This window comes from Mauremys reevesii, linkage group 3 (genome assembly GCF_016161935.1).
Source record: "Mauremys reevesii isolate NIE-2019 linkage group 3, ASM1616193v1, whole genome shotgun sequence".
NCBI lineage: Eukaryota > Metazoa > Chordata > Testudines > Geoemydidae > Mauremys > Mauremys reevesii.
In genome coordinates, this window is record NC_052625.1 from 164755368 (window position 1) to 164783232 (window position 27865).

Here is a 27865-nt window from a genome sequence, read left to right on the forward strand (position 1 = left end):
TTGTTAGTGCCTGTCAGCAGGGTCCACATGGATGCTTAATTTGTGGCAGGCTAGTGCAGGGTGGATTGATTTTTAAATCAAGGCCAATTTAAATCTGTGTTTTATATCACAAAGTGGAAATCCTCAATTTGAATAATCCAGTTTTTAGTCTTCATTTCCATCTGTGCTTCAGTTATTGTCTAAAGGAAGGTTCATTCTCATAGATTGATATAACTATTAAAATACGTTGATTTACAACTAAATAGAGCCTTTACACTGGGATTGGTAACTTTTTGCTACCTAGGAGGGTACACTGTTAAGCAATAGTTAAGCATAGTTAAGCAATTATCTAGCTTAATGGTTTTAAGATTATTAATTGTACAATTTTGGTATGTTAGAAAATAGTGAATAATGTATTGCTTATTGACTAGATAATTAACTTTTTGCTCATTAGTTATGTAAAGCTGTATTCAAATGGTAACTGAAATTTTAATTAAACATGCACAACAGCATATAAAACTTATTTATTAAACAAAGCAACCTTAATTGTTTGGCATACATAAACTTCACTGTCCCCCCACCCCAAGAGCTGGAGAGTAAGTTTTCATAGTAGGCTGAGTGATAAATATGAATGATCTGAGAACTGAGCCAATCAGAATTCAGATAGGGAGAAACTATAAAATAGGAGTATGAGGCCATCCAGATGGGATCAGTGGATGATCCTGATGAGATGCATGCAGATACATGGGAACAAAGTTCGGATTCCAGAGGCCTGGTCTACACTACGCGTTTATACCGAATTTAGCAGCGTTAAACCAATTTAACGCTGCACCCGTCCACACAACGAAGCCCTTTATATAGATATAAAGGCCCTTTAAACCGGTTTCTGTACTCCTCCCCAATGAGGAGTAGCGCTGAAATCGGTATTACAATATTGGATTAGGGTTAGTGTGACCGCAAATCAATGGTATTGGCTTCCGGGCGGTATCCCACAGTGCACCATTGTGACCGCTCTGGACAGCAATCTGAACTCGGATGCACTGGCCAGGTGGATAGGAGAAGCACTGCGAACTTTTGAATTTCATTTCCTGTTTGGCCAGCGTGTAGAGCTCACTAGCACAGGACCACGCAGTTACCAGCTCATCAGCACAGGTAACAATGCAGTCTCCTGAGAATCGAAAAAGAGCTCCAGCATGGACCACACGGGAGGTACTGGATCTGATCGCTGTATGGGGAGAGGATTCCGTGCTAACAGAACTCCGTTCCAAAAGATGAAATGAAAAAACATTTGAAAAAATTTCGAAGGCCATGATGCAGAGAGGCCACACCAGGGACTCAGGACAGTGCCGTGTGAAAGTTAAAGAGCTCAGACAAGCCTACCAGAAAACCAAAGAAGCAAACGGAAGGTCCGGGGCAAGGCCGAAAACATGCCGCTTCTATGCTGAGCTGCATGCAATTCTAGGGGGATCAGCCACCACTACCCCACCCCTGTCCGTGGATTCTGAGGTGGGGATGGTAATCACAGCCATGGCTGAGGATTCTGCAGACGGGGAAGATGAGGAGGAAGAGGAGGACGAGCTTGCAGAGAGCACACAGCACTCCGTTCTCCCCAACAGCCAGAAGCTTTTTCTCAGCCTCATGGAATTATCCTCCCAGCCATCCCAAGCAACTATCCCAGACAATGAAGCCATGGAGGGGACCTCTGGTGAGTGTACCTTGTAAATATAAGACATGGTTTAAAAGCAAGCATTTTTTAATGATTAATTTGCCTTGAGGACTTGGGATTCATTCGCGGCCAGTAGAGTTACTGGAAAAGTCTGTTAACATGTCTGGGGATGGAGCGGAAATCCTCCAGGGACATTTCCATGAAGCTCTCCTGGAGGTACTCCAAAAGCCTTTGCAGAAGGTTTCTGGGCAGCGCTGCTTTATTCCGTCCTCCACGGTAGGACACTTGACCACGCCATGCATGTAGCAAGTAATCTGGTATCATTGCATGACAAAGCCTAGCTGCATATGGTCCCGGTGTTTGCTGGCATTCAAGCAACATCTGTTCTTTATCTCGCTGTGTTATCCTCAGGAGAGTGATATCGTTCATGGTAACCTGGTTGAAATTGAGGAATTTAAGTAAGGGGCCAGAGATGGCCATTCCTACTGGGCTGTTTGCTTGGTGCTTAAAAGAATTCTTTCCTTGCAGATAGTCAAGCGGGGGATGTGGGGTGGTGATTGACGCTGAGCTTTTTCGCGTTTTGGCTAGCAGGGATCTTCCATGATACCAGCAATGCGGTGGGGGATAAACCGATCATCCCAGAGAATTGGATGGGGGGGTGGTTTCTGCTGCTGCACGTTAACAGGAAAGAAGCAGCACTGAACGGGCTTTGCTTGCTATTTGGTAAAGGAGGGCGCTGGATATATGAAGGCTGCAGAAGCCGAAAGACAATGGCTTACCATGACCGCATGCAAACCGAATTCTGCTGCCCAGACCTTAGGGTGACCAGATCACCCAGGTCAAATATCGGGACATGGGGGAGGGGGGGGAAACAGGGACAGAGGGGAAAAAATGGTGGCAGAGCAAAAAAAAAAGCAAAAACAAAAAAAAAACCCCACCCCCGATTCCTCCTCCCTCCGCAAGCGCTGGAGGGAGGCCCGGGAGACTCAGGGGAGTGCGGGGCTGGGGTGAGTGTGAGTCTGGCCTGGCCCCAAGCAGGCAGGACTCAGGCGCGGTACCTGGAGGGAGAGTAGGGGGCGGCCTTCAGGGCCAGGCGGCGGTTGTTCTCCCCACCTGGGCAGCGGGACTTGGGAGCAGCCGCTGCTGCAGCTCCCACTGCCGCGGGGGGAGGAAGCGGCCGCTGGCCAAGCTTGGCGGCTGCGGCTCTAGCACCCATTAACCCCCCGAGCCCGGGCCTGCTGCGGGGACCCAGCGCGCACCCAGCCCCTGGCCAGTCGCATCTGGGCTGGCTGCCCAGCTGGTGCAATCCCACGGGCGGCCCTGGAGTGGGGGCAGCAGGCCCCAGCCCCCCCATCCCGCTTGGGTCCCGCAGGAGAACGAATGGGGCTGGGCTGCCGATGCTGCCGATGCCTCTGCTGCGGGATTGCACCAGCCGGGCAGCCAGCCCAGACACAACTGGCCAGGGGCTGGGCGCAGCGTGCGCGCTGCTGGGTCTCTGCAGCAGGCCCGGGCTCGGGGGGTTCTGGCCCGGGCGCCAAAGGCGCAGCCGCTGAGCGCCACGTGCTTGGCCGCTTCCTCCCCCCGTGGCAGTGGGAGCTGCAGCAGCGGCTGCTCCCGAGTCCTGCTGCCCAGGTGGGGAGAACAGCCGCCGCCTGGCCCGCCGGGCCGCCCCTACTCTCCCTTCAGGTACCGAGTCCTGCCTGCTCGGGGCCAGGCCAGACTCACACTCACCCTGGCCCCGCACTCCCCTGCGTCTCCTGGGCATGGCATGCTTGGCAAGAGGCAGGGATTTGGGGAGGGAGCCAATGGGGGAAGGAGGGGGCAGAGTCAGGGCGGGGGAGGGCGCGAGCCCTTCTGGGCTCCGGAGCCTTTGCTTGTTTGTCCAGTGTCCCAACCTAACATTGGTCAGGACGCGGGACAAACAAGCAAATATCGGGACAGTCCCAATAAAATCGGGACGTCTGGTCACCCTACCAGACCTGCGTCTGTGAGATCTCTAACACCAGAGCCACAGGCACTCAATATTAAGATGTTAAATGTGACCTTGTAGTGAAATCATATGTGCTATGTAAGGTGAATAGTGTGGTTCACCATGAAAGAGTGTAAGCATTGTTCTGTAAAATGTATCTTTTAAAATATTTCTCTCCCTTTTTTCCCTCCCTCATGCAGCTGCAAATTTTTCAAGCCTCCCTACTCCGTCCCTAAGGCTATCTCAGATAAGGCGGCGGGAAAAAAAAGACACGAGACGAAATGTTCTCGGAAATCATGGAAGTGACCCGCAATGAAAGAGCTCATCTGAATGAGTGGAAAGACGTGGTATCAAATTACAGGAAAGATGCCAGTGAACGTGAGGACAGGAGGGACGAACGTGAGGACAGGAGGGACGAACGTGAGGACAGGAGGGACGCTCGAGATCAGAGGTGGCGGCAGGAAGATCAGAGGTGTAGGCAGGAAGATCAGCGATGGCAGGATGCAACTCTGGGGCTGCTGCGTGATCAAACTGACATGCTCCAGCATCTGGTGGAGCTTCAGGAACAGCAGCAGGATCACAGAATGCCGCTGCAGCCCCTGTGTAACCACCCTCAACCCTCACCATGTTCCTTATCCTCCTCACCCAGACGTGTAAGAACGTGTGGGGGGAGGCTCCGTGCACCCGCCCACTCCACCCCTGTGGACAGCCCAACCAAAAGGCTCTCATTATTGTGAAATTTTTTTAGTGGCCTTTTCCTTCCCTCCTATCCTCCTCCCAAACCCCACCCGGGCTACCTTGACAGTTCTCTCCCTCTTTCTATAATGAATTAATAAAGAATACATGATTTTTAAACGGAAGTGACTTTATTTCCTTAAGCAAGCTGTAATCGAAGGGGGAGGGTGGGTTGCTTACAGGGAATGAGTCAATCAAGGGGGGTTTCATCAAGGGGAAACAAACACAACAGTCACACCGTACCCTGGCCAGTGATGAAACTCGTTTTCAAAGCCTCTCCGATGCGCACCGCTTCCTGGTGTGCTCTTCTAATCGCCCTGGTGTCTGGCTGTGCGTAATCAGCGGCCAGGTGATTTGCCTCAGCCTCCCACCCCGCCATAAAGGTCTCCCCCTTACTCTCACAGAGATTGTGGAGCACACGGCAAGCAGCAATAAGGAAGGGGACATTGGTTTGGCTGAGGTCTGAGCGAGTCAGTAATGTGCGCTAGCGCGCCTTTAAACGGCCAAATGCACATTCTACCACCATTCTGCACTTGCTCAGCCTGTAGTTGAACAACTCCTGACTGCTGTCCAGGCTGCCTGTGTATGGCTTCATGAGCCATGGCATCAAGGGGTAGGCTGGGTCCCCCAGGATAACTACAGGCATTTCAACATCCCCAACTGTTGTTTTTGGTCTGGGAAGTAATTCCCTTGCTGCGGCGGTTTAAACAGAGTAGTGTTCCTGAAGACGCGAACATCATGAACCCTTCCCGGCCATCCGACGTGGATGTTGGTGAAACATCCCTTGTGATCCACCAGTGCTTGCAGCACCATTGAAAAGTACTCCTTGCGGTTTACATACTGGGTGGCCTGGTGCTCCAGTGCCAAGATAGGGATATGGGTTCCGTCTATCGCCCCACCACAGTTAGGAAATCCCATTGCAGAAGAGCCATCCACTATGACCTGCACATTTCCCAGAGTCACTACCTTTCGTAGCAGCAGCTTAATGATTGCTTTGGCTATTTGCATCACAGCAGCCCCCACAGTAGATTTGCCTACTCCAAATTGATTCCCGACTCACCAGTAGCTATCTGGCGCTGCAAGCTTCCAGAGGGCTATTGCCACTCGCTTCTCAACTGTGAGGGCTGCTCTCATCTTTGTATTCTGGCACTTCAGGGCAGGGGAAAGCAAGTCACAAAGTTCCATGAAAGTGCCCTTCCACATGCAAAAGTTTCACAGCCACTGTGAATCGTCCCAGACCCGCAAAACTATGCGGTCCCACTAGTCTGTGCTTGTTTCCCAGTCCCAAAATTGGTGTTCAATGGCTAGAACCTGACCCATTACCAGCATGATCTCCAAAGCGCAGGGGCCCTTAGTTTGACAGAAATCTGTGTCCATGTCCTCATCACTCTTGTCGCCGCGCTGCCGTAGCCATCGTCTCCTTGCCTGGCTTTGCAGGTCCCAGGTCAACATTGAGTGCACAAGAATGCGCGAGGTGTTTACAATGTCCATGATTGCTGTCTTGAGCTGAGCAGGGTCCATGCTTGGTGTGCTATGGCGTTTGCACAGTTCACCCAGGAAAAAGGGTGCGAAACAGTTGTCTGCTGCTTTCACGGAGGGAGGGGTGAGGCTGTACCCAGAAGCACCCGTGACAATGTTTTTTGCCCCATCAGGCACTGGGATCTCAACCCAGAATTCCAATGGGCGGGGGAGACTGCGGGAACTATGGGATAGCTACCCACAGTGCAATGCTCCGGAAATCGACACTAGCCTCGGTACATGGACGCACATCACTGAATTAATGTGCTTAGTGTGGCCGCATGCACTTGACTTTATACAATCTGTTTTACAAAACCGGTTTCTGTAAAATCGGAATAATCCCATAGTGTAGACATACCCAGAGACACCAGCAACAGCAGTGGTGACTTTGCCAGTCTCTTGCATCTAGTAGCAGAGACCACTACCCATCCCCTCCCCAGGATCAAGCTCTTTATCCAATACACAACCTTTGTGCCAGATTTATAAAGCTTGATCTCAAAAGTTGGATATTTTTCCCCCTGATTCTTTCTTTATATAGAAAAGCAGCCTTTAACTCAATTTTTTTATAGAGGCTCATGGATTCAGCATATGTATTCTTTATTGAACTATTTTGGAGGTTATGATAAGATTAAGGCCTTAACATATTTTATATTCAATTCAGATTTAATTTTAAACACTGATTTTTTTAAAAAAAGATTTAAATTGGATTTTTGATTGTTATTTAATTAACTGATTTTTCAAAAAAATCAGTTATTAATTAAATAACAATCAAAAAATCCAATTTAAATCTTTTTTTCTGAAAAAATCATTTAATCCAACATGGGCTAGTGCAGGTGGATTTACGCCATAGCTTGCCATGACCACTATCACCTGCAGAAATAACTATTTTCTCACTCTGTTTTTATAGGTTGTATGATGGAATCCCTGGATCAAACAATCAATAGCTACCTGGATGTCTGGCTCGGGCCAAGAGGTAAGTTGTTCATTTTATAAATATGCACATTTAATGTATAGAACCAAAGTTCAAATGCATATATTGAAGTACAGAAACTTCCATAGTGGAAGAGATTGGCTTTCTAGTATCCTGAAGCTAATAGTGGTTTGTGTCAGCTGCTTCAGTGCCCATAAACACCCAATTGTGCAAAACTGTGATGTTCAGAGAAAATGGCTTCTGAAGCTACTGAGTGATCGGCTTATGACTTGAAGAGTGAGGAATGACAGACCTTGAAACTTTAACTGAGCTAATGTACTGCAGCTGCTATTTTTCTTCCTATAAGTGTCAACCTGTTTTTTGGTCTTACTCAGCTAGTTGCCTTAACAATACCCTGCAACACGAAATCCTACAAATTAATTAAATGTTGCATGAAAAATACCCTGTTTTAAGTTTGCTCTTCATGAAGTACCCTCTTGTAATGAGGGAGAGGGTAAATAAGAGTGTCTGAATTAAAATGACACTATCCTATCCTCTCGGTGTTTTTTTTTTTCTTCAAATGTTTTAGTTTTGTTTGGTCTTCCAATTTTTTTCTCATGTCCCTAATGCCTTATGCTTCTAATCCATTTTGCTTACCTTCTTTTGTTTTGTTTCTTCCTTCTCTCCTTTTTTGAGATAAGTTGACTAATTGAATGCCATATCCTAGCTAAGGAGATTCTATCTGTTATATGTACTGGTTTTATAATATGCTACGTATTTGTCATGTTTTGAAAACGTTAATCTGGGGGACAAAAAAAAAAAGTGCATCTAAACAATTTGAAGGCTTCCCCTCTCAACACCTACCAAGCTTTAAGGCCTCATCTTAGGGCATCATTAATGATCTGGATGGTGGGGTGGACTGCACCCTCAGCAAGTTTGCGGATGACACTAAGCTGGGGGGAGAGGTAGATACGCTGGAGGGTAGGGATAGGATACAGAGTGATCGAGACAAATTGGAGGATTGGGCCAAAAGAAATCTGATGAGGTTCAACAAGGGAAAGTGCAGAGTCCTGCACTTAGGATGGAAAAATCCCATGCACTGCTACAGCCTGAGGATCAACTGGCTAAGCAGCAGTTCTGCAGAAAAGGACCTGGGGATTACAGTGGATGAGAAGCTGGATATGAGTCAGCAGTGTGCCCTTGTTGCCAAGAAGGCTAATGACATTTTGGGCTGCAGTGGTAGGAGCATTGCCAGCAGATTGAGGGAAGTGATTATTCCCCTCTACTCAGTACTGGTGAGGCCAAATCTGGAGTATTGTGTTCAGTTTTGGGCCCCCCACTACAGAAAGGATGTGGACAAATTGGAGATAGTCCAGCAGAGGGCATTGAAAATGATTAGGGGGCTGAGGCACATGACTTACGAGGAGAGGCTGAGGGAACTGGGGTTATTTAGTCTGCTGAAGAGAAAAGTGAGGGGAGATTTGATAGCAGCATTCAACTATCTGAGGGGAAGCTCAGCTGTTCTCAGTGGTAGCAGATGACAGAACAAGGACCAATGGTCTCAAGTTGCAGTGGGGGAGGTCTAGGTTGGATATTAGGAAACACTATTTCACTAGGAGGGTGGTGAAGCACTGGAATGGGTGTTTTTAAGGCCCGGCTTGACAAAGCCCTGGCTGGGATGATTTAATTGGGGTTGGTCCTGCTTTGAGCAGGGGATTGGATTACATGACCTCCTGAGGTTCCATCCAACCTTGATATTCTATTATTCTATATCTACACTGCAGTCATGGGGTGTGATTGCAACTTGCCTAGGCATACCTGAGCTAACTTAAATGGAGCTAGCTCAAGTATCAGAGCAGCTGTAGCTGAGTGGGCATCCACATGGGTTAGCTGCCTGAATAAGTGCTGAAGGTTGTGAGTGGGCTTGTGCGGCCTGTGCTGCTGTGATTTCAGCACTCCCGAGAAAAGCTAGCTCAGCTAGAATAAAGCTACTTTGCGTATGTTTATGTGAGGTCCAGTCACACCCTATGACTACAGTGTAGATTGCCCCCAGGCTACGGTATGGTTTCTGAGCTCAAATAAAATAGAGCTGGAGCCTCATCACTGCTACAGAGGCCTGGTCTACAGTACACGTTTATACTGAATTTAGCAGCATTAAACCGATTTTTACGCTGCACCCGTCCACCCAACGAAGCCCTTTATATAGATATAAAGGGCTCTTAATACCGATATCTGTACTCCTCCCCGACGAGGGGAGTAGCGCTCAAATCAGTATTGCCGTGTCGGATTAGGGTTAGTGTGGCCGCAAATCGACGATATTGGTCTCCAGGAGCTATCCCACAGTGCACCATTGTGACCGCTCTGGAAAGCCATCTGAACTCAGATGCACTGGCCAGGTGGACAGGAAAAGCACCGTGAACTTTTGAATTTCATTTCCTGTTTGGCCAGCATGGAGAGCTCATCGGCACAGGTGACCACGCACAGCTCATCAGCACAGGTAACAATGCAGTCTCCTGAGAATTGAAAAAGAGCTCCAGCATGGACTGCACGGGAGATACTGGATCTGATCGCTGTATGGGGAGAGGATTCCGTGCTAACAGAACTCTGTTCCAAAAGACAAAATGAAAAAACATTTGAAAAAATTTCCAAGGCCATGATTCAGAGAGGCCACACCAGGGACTCAGTACAGTGCCGTGTGAAAGTTAAAGAGCTCAGACAAGCCTACCAGAAAACCAAAGAAGCAAACGGAAGGTCCGGGGCAAGGCCAAAAACATGCCGCTTCTACGCTGAGCTGCATATAAGTCTAGGGGGGTCCTCCACCACTACCCCACCCCTGTCCGTGGATTCCGAGGTGGGGATGGTAATCGCAGCCATGGCTGAGGATTCTGCGGATGGGGAAGATGAGGAGGACGAGCTTGTAGAGAGCACACAGCACTCCTTTCTCCCCAGCAGCCAGGAGCTTTTTCTCATCCAGACGGAATTACCCTTCCAGCCCTCCCAAGCAACTATCTCAGACCATGAAGCCATGGAAGGGACCTCTGGTGAGTGTACCTTTGTAAATATAAGACATGGTTTAAAAGCAAGCATTTTTTAATGATTAATTTGCCCTGAGGACTTGGGATTCATTCGCGGCCAGTAGAGTTATTGGAAAAGTCTGTTAACATGTCTGGGGATAGAGCGGAAATCCTCCAGGGACATCTCCATGAAGCTCTCCTGGAGGTACTCCAAAAGCCTTTGCAGAAGGTTTCTGGGCAGCGCTGCTTTATTCCGTCCTCCACAGTAGGACATTTGATCACGCCATGCATGTAGCAAGTAATCTGGTGGTATTGCATGACAAAGCCTAGCTGCGTATGGTCCCGGTGTTTGCTGGCATTCAAGCAACATCCGTTCTTTATCTCGCTGTGTTATCCTCAGGAGCGTGATATCGTTCATGGTAACCTGGTTGAAATTGAGGAATTTAAGTAAGGGGCTAGAGATGGCCATTCCTGCTGGGCTGTTTGCTTGTTGCTTAAAAGAAATCCTTCCCTGCAGGTAGCCAAGCAGGGGGGTGATGGGGACGCGATTGGCGCTGCGCTTTCCCACGTTTGGCTAGCAGGGATCTTTCCTGCTACCAGCCACGCGGTTGTGGGCGGGGTGGAAAGGGGGGATGTTTAGCAATGATCTTCCATGATACTAGACACGTGGTGGTTTCTGCTGCTGCACGTTAACAGGAAAGAAGCAGCACTCAATGGACTTAGCTTGCTATTTGGGAAAGGAGGGTGCTGGATAGATGAAGGCTGCAGAAGACGAAAGACAATGGCTTACCATGGCCGCATGCAAGCAGAGTTCTGAGCCCAGACCTGCGTCTGTGATCTGTACCACCAAAGCCGCAGGCACTCATTTAAGAAGCAAAATGCGACCTTGTAGTGAAAACACGTGTGCTATGTAAGGTGAATAGTGTTGTTCACCGTGAAAGAGTATGACCATTATTCTCTAAAATGTATCTTTTTAAATACTTCTCTCCCTCTTTTCCCTCCCTCATGCAGCTGCAAATTTTTCAAGTATCCCTACTCTGTCCCGAAGGCTCTCAGATAAGGTGGCGGGGGAAAAAAAAGACGCGAGAAGAAATGTTTTCGGAAATAATGGATGTGACCTGCAATGAAAGAGCTCATCTGAATGAGTGGAAGGACCTGGTAGCAAAGTACAGGAAAGATGCCAGTGAACATGAGGATAGGAGGGACGAATGTCAGGACAGGAGAGATGCTCGAGATGAGAGGTGGCGGCAGGAAGATCAGCGGTGGCGGGACGCAACTCTGGGGCTGCTGCGTTATCAAACTGACATGCTCCGGCGGATGGTGGAGCTTCAGGAACGGCAGCAGGATCAGAGTGCTGCTGCAGCCCCTGTATAACCACCCTCCCCCCTCACCGTGTTCCTTAGCCTCCTCACCTGCCAGAGAAGTAAGAACTCGTGGGGGTAGGCTCCGTGCACCCGCCCACTCCACCCCAGTGGACAGCCCAACCAAAAGGCTGTCATTATTATGAAACTATGAAATTTTTATAGTGGCCTTTTACTTCCCTACTATTCTCCGAAACCCCACCCAGGCTACCTTGTCAGTTCTCTCCCTCTTTCTATAATTAAGTAATAAAGAATACATGATTTTTAAACAAAAGTGACTTTATTTCCTTAGAAAGCAAGCTGTGATCAAAGGGGGGAGGGTGGCTTGCAGTGAATGAGTCGAGTCAATCAAGGAGGGGAGGGTTTCATCAAGGAGAAAGAAACACAACAGTCAGACTGTACCCTGGCCAGTGATGAAACTGGTTTTCAAAGTGTCTCTAATGCGTACCGCTTCCTGGTATGCTCTTCTAATCTCCCAGGTGTCTGGCTGCACGTAATCAGCGGCCAGGTGACTTGCCTCAGCCTTCCACCCCGCCATAAAGGTCTCCCCCTTACTCTCACAGAGATTGTGGAGCACACAGCAAGCAGCAATAACAATGGGGACATTTGTTTTGGCTGAGGTCTGAGCGAGTCAATAATGTGCGCCAGCGCGCCTTTAAAACGGCCAAATGCACATTCTACCACCATTCTGCACTTGCTCAGTCTGTAGTTGAACAACTCCTGACTACTGTCCAGGCTGCCTGTATATGGCTTCATGAGCCATGGCGTCAAGGGGTAGGCTGGGTCCCCCAGGATAACTACAGGCATTTCAACATCCCTAACTGTTGTTTTTGGTCTGGGAAGCAATTCCCTTGCTGCAGCCGTTTAAACAGAGTAGTGTTCCTGAAGACACGAGCATCATGAACCCTTCCTGGCCTTCCCACGTTGATGTTGGTGAAATGTCCCTTGTGATCCACCAGTGCTTGCAGCACCATTGAAAAGTACTCCTTGCGGTTTATGTAGTGGGTGCCCTGATGCTCTGGTGCCAAGATAAGGATATGGGTTCCATCTATCGCCCCACCACAGTTAGGGAATCCCATTGCGGCAGAGCCATCCACTATGACCTGCACATTTCCCAGAGTCACTACCTTTCGTAGCAGCAGCCCCCACAGTAGATTTGCCCACTCCAAATTGATTCCCGACTCACCGGTAGCTGTCTGGCGTTGCAAGCTTCCAGAGGGCTATTGCCACTCGCTTCTCAACTGTGAGGGCTGCTCTCATCTTGGTATTCTGGCGCTTCAGGGCAGGGGAAAGCAAGTCACAAAGTTCCATGAAAGTGCCCTTCCACATGCAAAAGTTTCGCAGCCACTGGGAATCGTCCCACACCCGCAAAACTATGTGGTCCCACCAGTCTGTGCTTGTTTCCCGGGCCCAAAATCAGCGTTCAGTGGCTAGAACCTGCCCCATTACCAGCAGGATCTCCAAAGCGCAGGGGCCCTTAGTTTGAGAGAATTCTGTGTCTATGTCCTCATCACTCTCGTCGCCGCGCTGCTGTAGCCGCTGCCTCCTTGCCTGGCTTTGCAGGTCCTGGTTCAGCATTGAGTGCATGAGAATGCGCGAGGTTTTTAAAACATCCATGATTGCTGTCTTGAGCTGAGCAGGGTCCATGCTTGCTGTGCTATGGCGTCTGCACAGTTCAACCAGGAAAAAAGGCACAAAACCGTTGGCTGCTGCTGCTTTCACGGGGTGAGGCTGTACCCAGAAGCACCCGTGACAATGTTTTTTGCCCCATCAGGCACTGGGATCTGAACCCAGAATTCTAATGAGCGGGGGAGACTGCGGGAACTATGGGATAGCTATGGGATAGCTACCCACAGTGCAACGCTCCGGAAATCGACGCTAGCCTCGGTACATGGACACACACCACCGAATTAATGTTCTTAGTGTGGCTGCGTGCACTCGACTTTATACAATCTGTTTTAAAAAAACGGTTTATGTAAAATCGGAATAATCCTGTAGTGTAGACGTACCCAGAGTATCTAAACTGAATTGGTGTGAGCTTGTATTAAACTGTGTGTTGATCCCATTATAGACAGGCCTCTATGGAACGGGACAAGCTGACACCTTCTCCATGACTATTTCCTTATGTGTATTTCAGTTCAAAAAGTGATTTTGTAAAAGAGCATTATATTTGTCTGAATATTTTTATATCCATATCAAATTTGTTCAGTTTACTGTTTAAAAATGTGTCTTCTACTTGCCAGTCTTGCCAACTTCCCCTGGAATCAGACTCTCAACAGGGCTGTTTTCCTTCTCATGCATCACCAATAAAAAAGTTCCAAAAGCCAAATTATTCTGAGTAACACTTGTGTAAAATCAGCATCCTGTTTGGGTTTACGCTGGTGTAATTTATTGCTTGGAATATAGTGTGTGATGCACAATAAGGAATCCAGTTCCCTCTCTTGACCATACTGGCTCCTAAGGACTAGCAGAAATAAAAACAGTAAGAATGTACTTTTGTTAATACAGTAAGCAGATATGACTTTGAAAACTAGCTATGTTGATATATTGAGCCTTTCAGGGAGAGAGGAAGAAACAAACGAAAAACAGCACGGTGAAGTTTATCAGCTTTAAAACTTATTCAGAATCTTCTTCTGTCCCAAATACCAAAGATAGATTTCAAGTAATAGGTTTAAAACACTTAGCAGAAAACTCCCTTTTGAAAGCAATGTTTTCATTGGGAGCAGTATTACTTGCATTTTGCTTAGCAACAGTGTGATTAAATGTAACCTTGCTATATATGCAAGCTATTGTGTAATTCAGAACAATCAGCATTTCTAGTAAGTTTATTTGCTGTTTTCCATTAAGCATTTTCTTTCATTCACATTGGTTCATGTTAGGTGATTGAGCAAAATGTTTTCCTGACAAGGCTTATAGTAAGTGTTTGTTTTTTAAATATTTCCATTTACTAAATTGCGGTAGTAAATTTTGTTGTGTTTTTTTTTTTTTTTTAAATTTTATTTCAGATCCCAGAGTAAAAGGATGGCTTCTTCTGGATAACTATACACCTACATTTATCTTCTCTGTCTTATACTTATTAATCGTATGGATAGGACCCAAGTACATGCAGAATAAACAACCATTCTCATGCCGAGGAATTCTAGTGGTCTATAATGCTGGACTTACGCTACTGTCATTTTATATGTTTTATGAGGTAGGAGGGTTTTTTTGTTTTTTTTGTGCAGTACCCTATTTAACCCCCACTTACACCAAAAACCTGTCTGTGCATATTGTTGTCCTAAACTTGGTAAAATAACTGCCAAAATGTTGCAACAATTCTTCAGTGGTCACTTCTCCAAAGAAAATCACCATTATTACTAAGTTCATACGAGCACTGCTGTTAATGCCTTAGGGCATAGAGGATGGTGTGCAAAATAAATTGTTCTGAAATGTGAAGCTCTCCTTGAGCACACAATGAAAAGGAAAACTCAACTTCCGTGACTTGTTATAATCTTCAGGTAAACCTCAGTAGTATTTGAATAGTTCCTAACTACTCCCCTAAAAGAGAACTACAGGCGGGCTGCTCTAAGAATGGGTAGTTACATCACATCTCACTAGGGAGCATAGAATATAATTTTATTTAAATGTATTAGATCCACATCTTAATCTTTGCTTTTGCACATTTGAGAATCACATCTTCTCAATCATCTTGGTTGTTCTGTAACAGAAATATGTTAGCACACTTGGGATGCCATTGTTTTCACAAAGTTAAAACCAGATTATTTAATATAATTCCTTCAACTTTGAGTGAAACTATGTGTCTGTTTTATTTTACAAGATAGAGATCCAGAAACTATAAATTCCATCCTACCCCATCAACCAGATCAATAAGAATGTTCACAATTAATATGCTGGGGTTAATTTTTTTTTCAGTAGGTACTTAAAAAAAATCAAAGTTAATTATGTTAACACTTTAAGCTTCATATCACTTAAATAATTGTGTAAATATGATAGGTATGTGTATTGTCTGAGATTACTCCATGCAAATATATAAAATTAAGCATAAGCAATATCACCACAGACTTCATGACAAACATCTTAATCTATGGCATATATACAAGTGCAGATTTCTTTGGCATTATAGTAAGTGTAGATAAAATTCCCATTGCAGCTGATCTCTTCTCTTCTAGCACTCAGAATAATACTCATATTTCCCACATGAAGTTTTTGTAACAGGGTAGGAGGATGGCCTAGTAACCACTAAGAAGTCTTTTCCATTACTAATGTCTGATTCTGTGAACTTGGAGCACTGGACTGAGACTTAGGGCACCGGGGTTCTGTTCCTGGCTCTGCCACTGGCCTACTGGGTGACTTTGTGCAAGTTACTTTCCCTTTCTGTGTGCCAGCTTCCCCATTTTACAGATGGGGATAATGATACTGATCTCCTTTATTAAAGCGATCTACTGACGGAAAGCACTGTACAAGCTAAGTATTATCGTTATTATTAATTCATTATTTTTTCTTATTTAAAAGTTATTCCTTCACACTATTCCCTATACAATATTCCGTAAACTTTATATGATGTAAAGCCTTTATAGTTGTATTACAGCTGAACTGCTTCTCTTTTTCATGGCAATCTCCCCACTTATTAAGCACCATTTGCCTTGTCAACTCAGCTAAATCAAATGCATGGTTGTTTTTTTTGTTTTTTTTTTAACACTTGCCTGGCATTACTCATGTGGCTTAGAAAACTGCCATAAAGTCACATAGTCAATGTCTTTGATATGGTGAAGGGAAAAATAAAACTTCACCTGTAGGCTACATGATTAGTGGCTAGAGCTTAAATTTAACTAGAATGTCATTGAACATAGTCTTTGCTACTGCAAATATATAATGCACCTTGATTTTCAGCGTTAGCGTTATATTTAGTGATCTTGCTCTCTGCATGAAAATATCCATTCAGCATTGTCTGGCAAGACCACAACTTTATTCACTTAAAATATCTGGAAACGCCAGCAATAAATTGTACAGTGCAGCTCAACATCCTTTCCTTAATCACTTGCAAATAATCCCCACCCAGGTCCTAGCTGTCTCACTGCTGGGACCCAATGTCCTTCCCTCACTTGAGGTGAAAGGGGGTGGGGGTTGGCTCTGCTATTCCAGACGTAGAAACCCCAGACCCCCTTCTTCAGCTCCCTTAAGGGATGCTTTCCTTCAAATCCTTTCCCAATCCATATCATCCAATAACTATATCCTTTCCGTAGAGTGCCTGCTGTGATGAGTCTTATGTACTAAGGTGCAGCATTACAACCTAACTCCTTTACTCCAACCTACTGGATCCCAAACTTACTGTGGGGAAGGAGAAAAAGCCCACCCCGCTTTGGCCAGTCCGGCAGCAAGGGGAAAATTCCTTCCCAGCTCCCCAGGGAAAAGGGCAACTAGTAAAATGCCCACAGCAGATCAAAAGGGAATCTGGTCCTTTTGTCAAGTTCATGGGTGAGTGAATGCTGCCAGCCTGATCCCGGTAAAAGAGGGGCTGTCTGGGGCTGCATGGGGTATAAATCAGACATGCCAAACCTGTGGGGGGGAAATGCAGAAATCGGACCTTTTTGATTGGCTCCTGCTTGCTGGGAACAAGGTGGGGGAGAGAGCCAAGGATGCACAGTGGGCCCACCACAGTCCCAGACTGCACATGGGGGGGATCTAGTCACATAGAGTGTTAGGGTTCTTAGGGACTGGCTTGTTTTGGCCTTGTTTTGAAATGGAATTAACTTGATTTTTGCTTATTGTGAAAGTCAGGGTGCTTATTTACTGCATGAAAGTTGGCAACTGTGTTATAAATACTCCCCACATCTACACTCTTACAGCCAGCGGGAAGGGTGGTGCAGTGGCCTTCTCCTTGCCTGGCCCCAGCTGCATACTGTCCATATCTGTAAACTTTCCTACAACAGGTAGGGAGAAGAGCCCTTAAAGGGACAATACCCCTTTTCTTCCAGCTAGCCAGACAGAGACCTCCCCCTGCTTTGTGTGGTGAGCACATTAATGGGTGCAATATAACTATTTTTTATAAATAGACACCCACAGAGCTACAGTGTTATATTAAATGTTAATGGCCTCAGTAACCTGTGTATGCTGTGACTTAGCATTTTGTAACGTAAACTACATTATATGTATACAGCAGGGGTGGCTCTAGGAATTTGGCCGCCCTAAGCACGGCGGCGTGCCGCAGGGGGTGTGCTGCCGGTCGCCAGTCCCGCAGCTCCGGGGGACCTCTTGCAGACGTGCCTGCGGAGGGTCTGCTGGTCCCGCGGCTCCGGCATGCGGGAGGTCCACCCGAGCCACGGGACCAGCCAACCCTCCGCAGTCATGCCCGCGGGAGGACCGCTGGTCCCGCGGCTCCGGTGGACCACTTGCAGGCATGACTGCGGAAGGTCCGCCGGAGCCGCCTGCTGCCCTCCCGGCAAAATGCCTCCCCAAGTGCGTGCTTGGCACGCTGGGGTCTGGAGCCGGCCCTGGTATACAGTGCATTTCTGTTCAGCACCTCAGAAAACTTCTAGGGTAAATAAAACCAGTTCTTTAAACCCCCTTCAATAGACTCTGCATTGTGCCCATATTTATGTAGTCCTACAATGGCAAAGTTGAGGGCAAGCATAATAATGGAGTGCCAGCTAAGACCCTGATCCTGTGGAAAGCTTTCACACGGGAGGAGTCCCACTAACTTCGGTTGGACAACTCACTTGCATAATATTAAGCCTGTGCATGTTTGCTCCATACTACCCGTGTTGACAATTCACAATTCCTCTGCAGGAGAGTATCTCTTTTGCTAACAAGAAATATAAGAATGTTTATCCTGTCCAACATCCTGTTTGCAAATGTGGTGCTTTTATATGAAATTTGGTAATGTTCTATGGACACTTCATTGCATATTCATATTTGACATTTATGTCTACAGATTTTTTTAAGTACATAAAACATTTAGCAGCTTGCAGTTACTGTACCTGATGTTGTATTTGGAGTCTTGCTGCAATTTTATTAATGGTTGTGAGTCATGACAGGAACACCATTTACTAATCTTGTTTAAAAGAATGAGTTTTCTAGAATCTGAGATAATTGGGTCACCATACAACTAAGTCAACATCCCAACTAAGATATGATTAAACTTAACCAATATGGCTTCTGTCTTTTAGAATTGAGTGCACATTCATAAAGATACATTTTTACACACTTCCCTTCTATTTGCTTTCTTAAGATCAGAAAAATAAGGTTTGAATTTCTGCCTCTTCTCCACTTTAACCTAAAATTCTTGTGAACTGAAGTCCCCCTGTTCACTTGTATTTGCCAGTATGCAATATCATTGGGTCCCTTGTTTTAATTGGGAAAGCTTCCTGACAGCATGGAGGCTAAAGTTCTGTGTCTGTATCAACAGAGCAGCAAGTTTGTACATATTGCCTCACTAACGTGCCTCAATCCAGACCTTCTGTTAGTGAAGGTCCACGGTACAGTTTTATTTTGTGCGGGGTGTTTGACACAAACGGTAACCCCAAAGCAGTTTATAAAGTTCAGTAAAACAATTACAAAATTAAAGAAAAAATGAAAGCAGACAGGGAGAAAGTAACAGGGACAAAAACAAACTCTTAACTGTAGGGTGTTCACTTTTGTGTTAATAAAGATTCTGCTTTGGTTCCTCAGAACTAAATGACCATACTGTTAATGTTGAGTAGCATTTTTAAAAATTGCCTTTAGAATGGTGAACTTTAGGTAATTTAAACATCCCATGTTCTGTATTTCTGCTGGAAACTGCTCTTTCATTCTGCTACAGTCAGTCTTTTGTAGACAGCTGCATTTCATAAGAAAAGACATGTCCATGATCTAGCATTGACGGTGCCTTTAGGAAAGAGAGTTGAACTCCACTGGTGTTCCTGCCAAATTAAAAGTACAGCTACAGGACTTCCCTAGTTACAGCTGAAAAGTACAGAGATTCATAGGTCCTAAGTGATTAGGGGACCTACCTATGCTGTAAACACAAGATTAGTGATTCCCAAGTGACTCAAGACTTATTGCAGAGCCAGTTGATACCAGCAGTAAGGTGGACTGGCCCCATCTCCTGTAAACAGAGAAGAGGTGGGGGAGACATGTTAGTAAACCATTGTTCATCAAATGATAGCACCGAATTTTGCAGGTCATGTAGACAGTAACATTAATATAAACAACGTGTCATACCAGTACTTGCACCTATATAAATAATACATTTGGGAACAATTACTGGTCAGGTCAGTGTGTCCCATGTGTGGCTAGTTTCTTAATTGTCTTTTTAATATGTGCTGAAATAAGGTAGAGCTAATAAATGTGGCTAAAAGAAACGTGAGTAAATTAGAGAAACCAAGCATGATTGATTATTTTTCATGTTTAGAAAAAGCAGAGCATGTTGTGAGCACTTCTGGAAACAAATGAGTAGTAAGTTATTTGAAATAGTCTCTGACTACAGGTCCATTCTTCCCTTTAAAGGGCTGCATCAGAACACCATTGGTTACTTTACTTAAGTGGAAGAAATTTCATACCAGGTTTAATTACAAGTGTTAAGAAAAACAAACCCCCACTTTGGATTGCACAACTCGGACATACCAATTACTCTGAAAAAAAAAAAGCTTATAGTATGTAGGGTTGTTGACTGTAGCAAATATTCACTAAGTGGAATAAATACAGTGTAAATGTTGTAGTTATTCCTCCATTTTAATGGCCCCTGGAATGATGAGGATTATGTAAGCTTTTTCCACACAATGTCCTGAAACAAGGTTTTATGCTACTTGACTAACTTGAGGATGCTAAAGAATCCATACAGGCTTTTCAGTCTTCAGTTATTCAGAACTCTTTCCATGCTGTCATAATGATGGTCTCTGTGCAGCACCCACTGTCCAGGAATGAAGTTGGTCCTTTGGCATGCTTCTGCTTTTAAATGTTTATGCACACAGAGATCTGGGGGTCTCCTCTTGGATGAGAAGTATGATAGCAGAATTGTATTTTGCTTATGGGTGAGCAGTTGGTTAGACTGACATAAAGGAGAATAGATGGATATATTGCTGTTGGGGTTTTTTTTAGTTTATAGTCACATGCAAGGCTGCAGCTGTCCTTCAATAAGATTTTCTCATTTGTGGTATGGTGATGCTCAGTTTGATTCTTTCACCCATACCATTCATAAGAGGACTCTTAAGTGTATGTATTAGTGTATAGTTAATTGCTTGCTTTAAATGGTGGTGTTTGTGAAGAAGATCAAAAATGGTGACACAAACTGACTTTGGATTTTGTTTTAATTTTTAAAGTAAAACTAACTGTTCCAAAGCACTTCACACATTCTTAAAAAAAATAGGTGGAAAAATGATCTAGTTGTGAAAAAATTGACATTAGAAAAGGGCAGGCCATTTAAGTGCTTAACTTCTATAAGACCTAACTAGAACTAATTTACTACCCATTCTCCGATTCTGAGGTACGTGCAAGTAAATTAACAGCTCTTATCCTTAACTTATTTAACTACAAAGTTTTCAGTGGTTATGTAAAATACTTTTTGTAACCCAAGTCATCCCTAGTGACACTGACAGAGAAGCCCTCCTCTATTAGCACTTTGTTGGCAAGAACTGTGATTAAATGTTCTTGCTAACCCAGTTCCTGCATGAGTGTAGATGGGGCCAGAAATGGACGACTCTTGTTCTGAATACTCATTTCTGAACTGTTTTTCCTAGTTTGGACTGAACTACTTTTTGCACCTGGAAATTATCTAAATCAGTTACCACTCCTTTTTTTAAAGTGCCCAAAATGCCAAACTTTATAATAGCATGGATAATTTAATAGAAACATTAATGGGGGATGGGGAAGACTGCTGGGAATCTCTGGGTATGTCTACACAGCGAGCGGCAGCCTGTGGCAGCAAGTCTCAAGAGCTCAGGTTGGCAGACTCAGGCTATCAGGCCTCACACTATGGAGCTACAAATAGCTGTGTAGACATTGCTGCTCAGGCTGGAGTTGGGGCTCTGAAGTCCTTCCTCAGGTTTCAGAGCCTGAGCTCCAGCCTGAGCAATGTCTACACAGCTATTCTTAGTGCAAGCCTGAGTTTGTCGACCTGGGCTCTGAGTCTCGCTGCCATTCGTTATGTAGACATACCTCATGGAAATGTCTACACTGCTATTTAAAAACCTGTAGCTGGCCTGTGCCAGCTCACCAGGCTCCCGGGGCTCAGACGAAGGGGCCGTTTCACTGCAGCATAGACTTTGTGGGCTCAGGTTGGAGCCCTGGCTCTAGGACCCTATAAGGTGGGAGGGTCCCAGAGATCAGGCTGCATCCTGAACCCAAATGTCTACACCACAGTTAAACGCCCCTTAGCACAGGCCAGCTGCGGGTGTCTAATTGCAGTGTAAATATACCCTACAAGGCTAGAAGCAGCCAAACACAACCCCTTCAGTTCAAGAGCTGTAATGGGAACATAGTGGCAAAGAAGAAAGAAATGAAAACATACAGCTTGGTTCAACCTAATAATGTACATGTGATAGGGGTGCCCAGAATCTTTGTCATAAGACCTGTAGGAACAAATTACTATCACACACAGTGCCAGGAAATTGACAACCACCTATATAATGCAGGTAGTCATTTGGCTGGCTGGAACATACCAGCACTGAAAGGTTTAGTATTAAAAGTAATCTGCTACATTCGGATTCTTCAAGAATACTAACTCTTCATGATTTCTTCAGACAATAAATAATTCTGAAAATGTGAATAATTTGACACAACGGAGGAAAGGTGAACTATTTCCAAACAAGTAAAACCGTCGACATGATTCGAATTCAGTACCTTTTTGAAGTATTAGGCATGGGGAAAGTTTTGGTATAATGGAAATGTTCAGGTATTACTTTTGCCATCATAAGGCACTGGGCATGCAACATAAAGGCTGTAAAACTCCAGCAGTTTTTCTTTCCTAGTTCATACTCTGTGCACATAAAACTTAGTATCTTTTCTTCAAAAAGTCAGAAATAGAACTTACTTTTTGTCTAAGTGCCCCACTTCTGCAGAAAATAATCAGCTAAAAAACGTTTCTGTGCTCTAAAATAGGTTTGTTCAAAAACACACACAAATCTTTCAAAACTTGACGGGGATGGGACCTTTTACCTGTCCTGTTTAGTCCAGGACACAGTAATTGGAGCAGGAAGGGTGGCAGGGAAGAATATGGAACTGTTAATTAGGCTTTCAATCGCTACCATGATTCAGTTACTGTTTGGGGCTTAAATTGTAACCTAATGTCCCAGAATCGGTCAGTAAAGCTGCAGCTATGGTTCAGGTGTACTGTCAAGTGCAATATTTTCATCAGATGATACCTTATTCTTTCATCTTGTCAGCTGGTTACAGGAGTGTGGGAAGGAGGATACAATTTCTTCTGTCAGGACACACACAGTGGAGGTGAAGCTGATATGAAGGTAACATTACTTGTTATAACTCTCAATTGGTACTTGAAATTTTCTCTTTGCAGATGAGTGAAGAGCAGAACAGGATTTATCTAAACAGACTCTCTCCCCCCCCCCCCATTGTACTCAGTGCACAGAAAGTACACGGTGAAACTTGGCAGTTAGTGATTAGATCATATTAGGGACTAAGTCCCTACTAAATTCATGGCCATGAAAAATGTGTCACAGACCATGAAATCTGGTCTCCTACTGTGAAATCTGGTCTTTTTGTGTGCTTTTACCCTATATTACAGAGATTTCACAGAGGAGACCAATGTTTCTCAAATTGGGGGTCCTGACCCAAAAGGGAGTTACAGGAGGGTCACACAGTTATTTTAGGGGGGCTCATGGTATTGGCACCCTTACTGCTGTGCTGACTTCAGAGCTGGGCAGCTGGAGAGCAGTGGCTGTTAACCTGGCACCCAGCTCTGAAGGCAGCACCCTGCCAGCAGCAGTGCAGAAGTAAGGGTAGCAATACCATGCCACTCTTAGTTCTGCGCTGCTGCCTTCAGAGCTGGCTGGCCGGACAGTGGCAGCTGCTGACTGAGGGCTAAGTTCTGCAGGCAGCAGCACAAAAGTAAGGGTGGCAATACTGTACCATGCCATCCTTACTTCTGCACTGCTGCTGGTGGCGGCTCTGCCTTCAGAGCTGGGCTCCTGGCCAGCAGCCACTGCTCTCTAACTGCTCAGCGCTGCTGTGAGCAGCGGTGCAGAAATAAGGGTAGCAGTACCACAACTCCTCCTACAATAACCTTGCAACACCCCCCCCACACACACACACACACAATTCCTTTTTGGGTCAGGACTCCTACAATTACAACATCGTGAAATTTCAGATTTAAATCGCTGAAATAATGAAATTTATTATTTTAAAAATCCTATGACTGTGAAATTGACCAAAATGGACTGTGAATTTGGTAGGGCCCTACTAATCACATTTGGTATTTGAAAAGACCTCTTGAGGCTGGATTCATGTTTGACACCTACTATGCCCGTTACTGGGCACACTTAAAATTTAAAAAAAAAAAGTTTATAACTCTTCTCCTCCCCGCACCTGACCACCCTGCTGTGAACTGCTTTTCCCCCATCCTCAACAAAACATTTCTGTGGTATGTAGAGGAGATGATTTCCACAGAGAGCAAAACAGGAATACGTTGGTTAAACATCCTGCCTCGTGTCTCACTTTAATAGCCTCATAAAATATTCTCTGTCATCCTTCTCAATTATAGCTGCCTCTTTAGACTCATGTCTCTCTTACAGAAAACTTGGTGCAAGGAATGCACTGAGCTTTCCAATGATTTGCCATGAATATCTAGAAGTAGTGAGATGTGTTCTGTTGACTTGAGAGAATTGCAGGGACAACTCCTGAATTTTATTTTTCCCTCCTCTCCGTGTAGATCGTACGTGTCCTTTGGTGGTACTACTTCTCCAAACTCATCGAATTCATGGACACCTTCTTTTTCATTTTGCGAAAAAATCATTACCAGATCACTGTTCTTCATGTCTATCATCATGCATCCATGCTGAACATCTGGTGGTTTGTGATGAACTGGGTGCCTTGTGGTCACTGTAAGTACTGTGGAGGAGAGAACCTACAACAGACCTATGTTTTATTTAAGGCCAAATTCTGCCACAGGATGCAAATAAGCAACTCCCATTGACTTCAGTCTCAGGATCTGGCCCATCTTGCTTAAAATGTAGCAAAAAAATTAAGTTGCTTTATTAAATTACAAGCAATACCAATAGTTGCAGGTATGAAGCTGCCTGTAGGCCCTTCCTGCAATGATTGAACAGTGGAAGCGTTTCAGTGTAGATAGAGAATCAGTTTTGCAGGAAGTACAATCTATTTGCCTGCTGCTGTAGCGTGGCTCTGACACCTGTGTCAGCTGTGCTTACTTTCTTTTACAGCACATGCAAATATTCAAGCAAAGCTTCCAAGGAGAAACAGGTTTTAAGTCAGGCTTGGAAGCCTGCTCCAGGTATGTGTAAGGTGGCTAATAACTGCTAGAAATCAAACCATTGTCTGAGTCCATCAAAACTTTGCTCACTCAGGATGTTTTTCCCTTTAATTTATCCTATTCTATGGGTGGCCATAACAAATTATTTCAGTTAAAATCTTTGTCCCATGGGCACTCATGAACTTGACTGAATGCTCTTTTGCCTCTTCCCATCTCTCCTCTTGTTTAAAACGTTACTAAATACTGCTGACCTCTTGCAACCTCACTTGGATTCTTTTAATTTCATTTGCTTTTAACTGACGTTGTTTCCCAAATGTGTTAGCATAAAAATATGGGGGAGGCAACAATAATGTAGAAGAATAGCATAGCTTGTGGGTCAGTGATTTTGTTGATTGACATTAGCATAGCTTTGCTGAAGGAAAGTTTTTATGGGATCAGTCTGTGTCACCAACCCAGTGTGCATAAGAAATACCAGTTGTGTGGATAGAAAAGCCGCAAAACTCTCTCAACCCTTCTTGGTTCTGAGAAGAACAGTACAGAAACTGCATTTATTTCTTAATGTCAACATGGAGCAAGTAACATTTAACTTCAGAAGCCTGCATGTGTAACTATGTTCTAGAGCAGTGGTGCAGACCCCGTTGGAAATCTTTAGACGTAGGTCTGCAGACGACAGGTTGAAAACCACTGTTCTAGAGAGAAGTCAAGCACCTATTTGTCTTAGCTTTACAATAGTAAAAGCCGCACAATCACACGTTTAAGTGGGCTTAAAAATGCTTGATAATTCTCTGTTAGTTGGGTTTTCTTTTTTTCGAGCTAGCTATTCTACTTGGGCTTTGATAGCGTATGCAATTTAGTGATAGGCAGCGAAAACTTCAAATCCTTTAATGACAGAGCCATTGTAAACAAAGCCAAATAAAATGGGTAAACTGAGCTTTTGGAAATCCTCAGAATGTTGTGTCTTGTAACCAAAAGCAGACTGCTAGTTTCAGTGGAAATGCCTGGCAAAGGAGGCTAGGTCTAAAATTAGACCTGTGAAGCTTTGGTTTGTGGACATGTTTGTGCACCTCCACCCTCTTGCCTCCTCAACTTTTCTGAGCGGAGTGTTGAAATGAACAACAACCCTAGTTGGATAAGTGGAGCGGACAGGTAGGCGTGGAAGGTTGGCACAAAATGCACTGATCGTGTGCACAGTTGCAAAAGGCCCTGAGCTTATTGCCTGTTTGCGAGTCTGATTCTTTTTTAGCCTTTAGTTTTGGGGAAACTGACTATTTAAAAAGGTCCTGCTAACGTTTAAAAATGTCACCTTCTGTGGCTGTGCATTTTAGCACTGTTCAGGTTCTGTGTGCCAACTTTGTGTTCTGTATTAAAATGCCCTCTTTTTCCCATCTCCATTTTAGCATACTTTGGTGCCACTCTTAACAGCTTTATCCATGTCCTGATGTACTCCTACTACGGATTGTCTGCTATTCCAGCTATGCGCCCGTATCTGTGGTGGAAGAAATACATCACTCAGGGGCAGCTGGTGAGTTATTCAGTTTTTGGTTCCCTGCCAGACTTCTCTGGCACTGGAGGAGCTGTTTTTCCCTGCCTGTAATAAAGGGAGGGAATTTTAATTTCTTGACTGAAAGCTAGTAAACTAGGGGAGGGCATTTTGCATTGTGCTTAGCATAATGGGGGCTTCTGGGCAGTCATCGTAACATAACAGTAATTTTCAATGAGAAGGTTAGCGATGCCTCTGTCCACTGATCTCTGATTTGCAGCTAAATTTATTCCTATGTCACAGCACTGCACTTTCTGTGATTCTGTCATGAGAATGCAGGGAAAAGCTAAGTTTCTTCCCAAGCACTCTGAGCCAGTGCATTCTTCTAAAGCATTTGTTGGTCATGAACTGATATTACAATGACAGACTGGAACCTGCATGTGACTCAAAGTCCTAGGTAAAGATGCCCTTTATTCTAATCCTGCAAAACAGTTGTGTTCCTGCCTGTTTTTTATGTACAGTTGTAAATGGTTCTCTAAATATTGTTCAATATTTCTATCCTTCAGCTGCACTTTAAGTAGGTGGATTTAATCACTTTTATAATTGTTTGTACTTTTTCCCACATCCATTGGTATTGTTCTCTTATACCTCCGCTGGTGCCTAGATGTTTTGTGTACAGCGTGTGATGAAGAAGAAAAATAGCTGAGCAATGGTTTATGCATGTAGTGACAGTAATAAGATTTTGCTCTTATGTAGTACTTGTAATCTGTAGATCTCAAACCACCACATAAAGGACAGCAAGTGTTAGCCCCACTGTATAGAAAAGGAACTGAGGCACAAAAGTGATTTGCCTAGGCAGATGGTTGGCGGAGCTGTGAGTAGACTCAATTCAATTAAACCTTATTGGTATGACAACCTATACAAGTGTTGCCAAACTATGAAAATGGACACCTCAGGTTTCTCTTAGAGATTGGTATAATACGTCCAGGACAGAGCTACGCACTGTTGGGAGTTTGAGTCCCTGTGTCCATTTGTCAACAGTGTTCATTCTTGATCCAGTGGCAAGTTGATGTGTTGTGTGGGGCTGTCTGCACCATCCTTCTCCCAGGATTAGGCACCATTTCTCCTCATCACGTTTTGATTACAATAGAACTCAAGTCTCTGAATGCCTAATGGTAGCCCTGGAAAGGCAGTCTTGCCTGCACTGTCCAGTCTGAGGATGCTCAGTTTTGTTTGTCTTGCAGGGAAACAATCTATTGTCCTTAATCTGCCAACTTCCCTGTAAGGGTGAAACTTGCTTCAGGCCCTCTTCAGCACTTAATTCCTGAACAGTGTTTGCACAGAGGGACCTCAAGCAGAGAAGACCAGCAGAGGTTCCTTGGCACCCCCTGCCTGCTGCCAAAAAGGTCTCCATGGTGGCCTTGGGTAGTCCAGCCAGAGGTCCTCAGGCAGGGACCCCAAGAGAGCCACCACGTGCTATGGTCCCAAGTACTGTGGCAGTGGATTTCACTTCCCAGACCTTTCCACGCTCCACCAACACTGAGTCTGAATACTTCATTTGCATGGGTGGATTTTACCCTTTAATCCATTTAAGATAAATAACTCCTGCACAGGATTCACTAAGCGCTTTGAGGTGAAGCAATATTTGTAAAATAAAGAGCTTTCAAAAAAAGAACCCAAATATTGTGGTCCAAACAAAGGTCTGTCGGCAAATGTTTCCTAAAATCCTTGTTCCTGTCATAAAGGCAAAGTCTCTTCAGACTCACTTTAGTGACCATTTGGACTTGTTTAGAAATCATTTCACTAGGTCTTG

General features: G+C 44.8%; 1 protein-coding gene and 1 long non-coding RNA gene across 3 annotated transcripts in view; both read left to right on the plus strand.

The window, feature by feature from the left end:
- The window catches only part of ELOVL5 (ELOVL fatty acid elongase 5), a 62693-nt gene that overhangs the window by 32055 nt on the left and 2773 nt on the right, over nt 1-27865 (plus strand). For both annotated transcript variants that reach the window (XM_039529443.1, XM_039529444.1), the window contains exons 2-6: nt 6775-6840; nt 14158-14345; nt 22510-22587; nt 24012-24183; nt 25970-26094. In XM_039529443.1, coding sequence (XP_039385377.1) covers nt 6780-6840; nt 14158-14345; nt 22510-22587; nt 24012-24183; nt 25970-26094 — 624 coding nt within the window. In that variant the 5' untranslated portion in view covers nt 6775-6779. The remainder of the gene's footprint in view (nt 1-6774; nt 6841-14157; nt 14346-22509; nt 22588-24011; nt 24184-25969; nt 26095-27865) is intronic.
- Nucleotides 9780-10861, plus strand: LOC120400631. The gene is made up of 2 exons (XR_005595935.1): nt 9780-9818; nt 10803-10861. It is a non-coding gene; the product is annotated as an uncharacterized LOC120400631 (long non-coding RNA).